The 5,907-nt window shown below is 59.7% G+C and overlaps 1 protein-coding gene across 1 annotated transcript; it reads left to right on the top strand.

The window, feature by feature from the left end:
• Positions 1-1,014: 1,014 nt before the first annotated feature.
• ACTB (actin beta) lies at positions 1,015-5,907 on the top strand. The gene is made up of 6 exons (XM_068207156.1): positions 1,015-1,176; positions 2,652-2,780; positions 3,085-3,324; positions 3,839-4,277; positions 4,612-4,793; positions 5,159-5,907. The coding sequence occupies exons 2-6, from the start codon at positions 2,658-2,660 to the stop codon at positions 5,300-5,302; spliced, it is 1,128 nt and encodes a 375-aa protein (XP_068063257.1). The 5' UTR covers positions 1,015-1,176; positions 2,652-2,657; the 3' UTR covers positions 5,303-5,907.

Below are 5,907 nucleotides of genomic sequence, written 5' to 3'. Positions count from 1 at the left end.
TGCGAGTGGCTGCTACTTTACTTACAGGACTGCTTAATTAACTTGATTAATCAGCCCGTGTTCGCACAACACTCGGGAGATGCAAAGCCCTCTGGTTGCTGCTGCCTGCTGCTCGGTGGCCACTGCCCTCCCCTTTATTCCCGACCGGTGTTGGATGGTCACAGGCAAGAAGGGAATTGCTGAAAGGCAGCCTGGGCTGGAGCAGCCACGTCTCCTACTCCAGCAAGGTTTGGATCAGAGGACAGAAACAAATATTGCTCAAATCTGACCAAACCACTGCTCCCGTGGTGTCCCCTGCCAGCACGGGGCAGGACGGGGAGCGGGGACCAGGGTCCCCTGCTTGACTCGATGCCTGAGCCAGAGCCAGCGGAGCATTCCCTTCTCCCCGGTGCCGCTGCCACCGTAGGCACACGGGCTTTAATAGTGCTCGGTGGCGCCGGCGGCGTTCCCGGTTGCCCGGGCGGGTCCAAGGGCCGAGGGCCTGGTGGCGGCTGGCAGGAGCCTGTAGCCGCCGCTTGCTGACATCAGCAGTGAACTTGGCCCCGCGTCCCGCTCGTCCCGCTCCCGGCCGGGTCACCGGTGCCCGCCCGGCCCAGGGGTGCAGGTGACGGGCGCTCCACGTGCCCCGCGCCGGGCAGGGCGAGCAGCCCCCCCGGGACCCCGCACCGCGCTGCCCCCGCGCACCCCCTTCCCTCCGGGGGGGGCTGCATCCGCCCGGCTCCCACAGAGACGGGGGGCGAACGGGCCGGGACCCGCACCCGCCGGGCTTTGTGTGAGGGTTGGGGTGGGGGGGGCTGCGCGGGGGTACCGGAGCACCGCGGAGTGCGGCGGGCACGGGCCGCAGCCCGGTGCCCACGGCAGCGCAGGGGCCCGGGGGCCGCGCCCCCCCCAGCCCCATTCGCTCTCCCCCCCCCCACCCCAATATTTTCCCCCCTGTCGGGGCGGCGGGGCGGGGCACGGCTTGAGGGGCGTGGCCAGGCGTGGCCAATCGGAGCGGCGCACTCCGAAAGTTTCCTTTTATGGCGAGGCGGCGGCGGCGGCGGCCCGATATAAAGCGCGCGCGGGCGGCGGGCGGGAGCCGCCGCGAGCTCTGCCTGCCCTCACCGCGCGCGCGCCCCGCTCCCGCCGCCGCCGCCTCGCGCCCGCCCCGGCTCCGACCGCGCCAACTCCCCAAAGGTGAGAGCGGCACCGCGACGACGGGGGCTAGGACGGTGATGGTGTTGGCGAGAGCCGTAACGAGCCAGTGTTGTTATGAGTCTCGGTGCGATCGGGGTTGTTGGGGCACGGCGCGCCCTTTGTGCGCTGGCGGGGTGGCGGCCCCGTGGCGCGCTGCCGCGTTTTAAGGGCTAGAGGCGCAGCTCGCGGTTTAAGGCCGGTTTCGGGGGTGATGCTTTTGGAGGGGGGGTCGCGCCCCTGCCAGCCGTGGGGCTAATCCGCCCCGTAAGAGGATTGCTGGTGCGGACGGGGGGAGCGGGCGGCTCCGCTGCTGTGTCCCGGGAGCGGCGGCGTGGACGGGGGGCGCGGGGCTTTGTTTGGCGGAGCCGCCCGTGCCGGCGTCGGGGCCCGGGGGCGTTGTCCCCCGTGAGGAGGGGCGCGGCCCCCCCACCTCGCACATACGAATAGTCGTGCCGGCTGTTGCTTGCGGGGAGGGGGCGGCACCCCCTACTCGGGGCGAGGCTTTGGATCGGAACAATGCGGGGTTGGGGGCGCAGGGGGGACCCCCCGTGTGCCCGGAGCGCAGGTGCAGGCGGGCTGCCAGGTCCGGCTCCGACTACACTTCCCAGGCTGCCCGTGCGGGGCGGCACATGTGCGGCAGCTGCCGCCGCCCCCCCGCCACCGGATTACACCGGCGCGGCCGGAGCCGCCGGGGCTGAGCCTGGGCGGGCGGCAATTGCATAAGATGCTGGCTCTAATCCGCCCGTGGTGCCGCCGGTCGTTGGAGCAGAGCCCCGGTCACGCTTGACTAGTGAACTGGGCGTGGTGGCCAGCGCTTGTCCAGCTGCGGTTCCTTGTAGAGGCTGGCTGAGGCTTTGGGGGGCTGTGCAGAGGGGTTGAATCCTGCTGGCTGTGCCTGGCACACGGCAGGCACCGGGCGTAACCCTCTAGGCTCGGTGGGCGCGTCAAGCCCCGCTGACCGGCACATGGCGGGGCTCTGAGGAGAGCACCGGGCGTGACCGGCGGGGCTGTGCGGAGCTGTTGAGCCCCGCCGGCCGGCTCAAGGTGGGGCACCGGGCGTGACCGGCGGGGCTGTGCGGAGGCACCGAGCCCCGCTGGGCGGCACACGGCGGGGCGCTGGGGTGTGGCGGCCACGCCCGCCCGCTCCGGGGAGTGGCCGCCGCCGTCCCCCCGACAGCCGGTGGCGGGCGAGGCGCGGCGCGCTCCATCCATTGCCTTTTATGGTAATAATGCGAGAGGGCGCAGGGACTTCCTTTGTCCCAAATCCGCGCAGTGCCGAAATCTGGGAGGCGTCGCCCCCTCTAGCGGGCGGCGGGCGAAGCGGAGCGGCGCCGGCAGGAAGGAAATGGGTGGGGAAGGCCTTGGCGGCATCGCCTGCGCTTCCCGCCATCGCCTTCCCTTCCCGCCTGCCGCCGCGGCTCGGGGCTCGGCGTGTGAGCGGGGATGCTCATGTCTCCTCTCCTCTCCTCCCGCAGCCAGCCATGGATGACGATATTGCCGCGCTCGTTGTTGACAATGGTTCCGGTATGTGCAAGGCCGGTTTCGCCGGGGACGATGCCCCCCGTGCCGTCTTCCCATCCATCGTGGGTCGCCCCAGACATCAGGTAGGTGGCTGGTTGTGCTTGTTGTCTAACAAAAGGGGGAGTTTTAGGTGGAAGTGGTTCCCCTGGAGGCAAGAAGCCCTTTTATATTTGGCTTTGTACATTGAGAGACCTGTGCACTGCAGCACTGCTGGTGGGGAATCCAGCCTCCTGCAGAGCCTTTGTGCAGTGTGTGTTAGAGCAGCTGACTGGATGCCTTTCCTGATAGAGAGGTGATAGCAAAGGACCAGGAATTGGTGACTTGGCTTTGGCTAAAGGGAGTTATCCACTCTTCAGCTGTACTTACCACGTGGTGTTTGTTCTGCAGGGTGTGATGGTTGGTATGGGTCAGAAAGACAGCTACGTTGGTGATGAAGCCCAGAGCAAAAGAGGTATCCTGACCCTGAAGTACCCCATTGAACACGGTATTGTCACCAACTGGGATGACATGGAGAAGATCTGGCATCACACTTTCTACAATGAGCTGAGAGTAGCCCCTGAGGAGCACCCTGTGCTGCTCACAGAGGCTCCCCTGAACCCCAAAGCCAACAGAGAGAAGATGACACAGGTGTGTAGAACTCTGCAGCTTGGAGCTACAGCAGCTAATTGCTGCAGGCCAGCTCTCCTCTTCCATGTTCTCTCCTTCTTCACCACTATTCTCCCTTTTGCCATCTTTACAGGGTTTTCCTTTCCTGACCTGAGTCTCCTCTTTGCTGGACCTTGACAGGTTTTGTTTGCTCTTCTAAGCTGGCTTTCTCTGAGACTGAACTAGCAACTTGTCTAACTGCTGTTTCTGACTAGGCGCACTAATCCGTTTACAGCCCTTGAGTGACTGTACCGTAGTTAACTTGGCATTTGTTTTGTTCCTTGCTGTGATACGTGGATGGGTCTGTGGCAGTGGTGTCCCTGCTCAGGCAGGTGTGGGTGGAGACCAGGTGAGATAAGCATGGATGTTAAAGGGAAGTGTAGAGATGCCTCTTATCTAGGGGGAAAAGTAAGACCATTTGCATGGACTTGGTATAGACGGGTAGCAAGAACCCTGTATTTTGCTTTTGAGTCAACTCCTTCTTTTCTCTCCCTAGATCATGTTTGAGACCTTCAACACCCCAGCCATGTATGTAGCCATCCAGGCTGTGCTGTCCCTGTATGCCTCTGGTCGTACCACTGGTATCGTGATGGACTCTGGTGATGGTGTTACCCACACTGTGCCCATCTACGAAGGCTATGCCCTCCCCCATGCCATCCTTCGTCTGGATCTGGCTGGCCGTGACCTGACGGACTACCTCATGAAGATCCTGACAGAGAGAGGCTACAGCTTCACCACCACAGCCGAGAGGGAAATTGTGCGTGACATCAAGGAGAAGCTGTGCTATGTCGCCCTGGATTTCGAGCAGGAGATGGCCACAGCTGCCTCTAGCTCCTCCCTGGAGAAGAGCTATGAACTCCCTGATGGCCAGGTCATCACCATTGGCAATGAGAGGTTCAGGTGCCCCGAGGCCCTGTTCCAGCCATCTTTCCTGGGTAAGTCCCAACTTTTCTGGGATACTCTGTTGCCCCTTAATGCTCTGTCTGTGAAGGGTGACCTGGAGACCATGGCAGTGATGAATCATACTTTACTACTGCTGGTCTGTAGCAAGGCTTCTGCTGCCCACCAGTCAGTCTCACTTCTGTCCAGCTTAAAGCTGTTTGAGAAACTTGGGTCAGTAGAGCCAGAGATTGAGTCTGTCCCAGCGCCATGGCTCTGTAGTCCCTTAATGCTGAAAAAACTGCTGGTCTCTTGGTTGCCTGTAGCATTCTTGGGCTTCCTTGACTTAGTCTGAGCTCTTGTTGACTTGAAACTTCTGCTGCTTCACAGGTATGGAGTCCTGTGGTATCCATGAAACTACCTTCAACTCCATCATGAAGTGCGATGTGGATATCCGTAAGGACCTGTATGCCAACACAGTGCTGTCTGGTGGTACCACAATGTACCCTGGCATTGCTGACAGGATGCAGAAGGAGATCACAGCCCTGGCACCCAGCACAATGAAAATCAAGGTAGGATGGAGTTGGGGGAACATCTCAGCACCCCTGTTTGGCTGAAATACGCAGCATGTGTGGAGGGTGGTATGCTGGAGCCTTGCTGCAAAAGATAGAAACCATGTCTGTCTGGAACAGCCTTAATGGCCTTGGGCTGGACAGGATGGCACCCACCCAACTGCATGAATAATGGGATTAGAGTAAAGACCGAGTGCAAAGGAGGGAGGTGGGTGTGTGAGGTTGCGTCTTGATCCTGTTTGGACTTCATGGTATCTTGGCCAAGGTTAGATACGGGAATTAGGCAGCTCCATCTTGCAGGGCCGTGTGTGGGCTGTGAGTGTAGCACGGTGCTGTGTCTGACTGGTTCCTCCTCTTCCCTGCAGATCATTGCCCCACCTGAGCGCAAATACTCTGTCTGGATCGGGGGCTCCATCCTGGCCTCCCTGTCCACCTTCCAGCAGATGTGGATCAGCAAGCAGGAGTATGATGAATCCGGACCCTCCATTGTCCACCGCAAATGCTTCTAAACCGGACTGTTTCCAACACCCACACCCTTGTGATGAAACAAAACCCATAAATGCGCATAAAACAAGACGAGATTGGCATGGCTTTATTTGTTTTTTTTTTGGCGCTTGACTCAGGATTAAAAAACTGGAACGGTGAAGGTGTCAGCAGCATTCTTAAAATGAAACATGTCGGAGCGAACGCCCCCAAAGTTCTACAATGCATCTGAGGACTTTGATTGTACATTTTTTTGGTTTTTTTAATAGTCATTCCAAATATTATAATGCATTGTTACAGGAAGTTAACTCGCCTCTGTGAAGGCAAAGCCCAGCTCGGAGGGAGTCTTACCAGTTACAGCTGGTGTTAGGTTATAATTGCTTGTCTGTAAATTATGTAACCCGACAAGTGTCTTTTTGTATCTTTCCGCCTTAAAAACAAAACACACTTGATCCTTTTTCTCTTCAATTTGTCAAGCAAGCAGCCTGTGTTCCCCAGTGATAGATGTGAATGAAGGCTTTACAGTCCCCCACAGGGTCTAGAAGTGGTGCCAGTATGTGGGGGAGGGAGGGGCTACCTGTACACTGACTTAAGACCAGTTGAAATAAAAGTGCACACCATAGAGGCTTGA

Source organism: Anomalospiza imberbis, chromosome 16 (genome assembly GCF_031753505.1).
Source record: "Anomalospiza imberbis isolate Cuckoo-Finch-1a 21T00152 chromosome 16, ASM3175350v1, whole genome shotgun sequence".
Classification (NCBI taxonomy): Eukaryota; Metazoa; Chordata; class Aves; order Passeriformes; family Viduidae; genus Anomalospiza; species Anomalospiza imberbis.
This window is presented reverse-complemented; position numbering and strand designations above follow the sequence as displayed.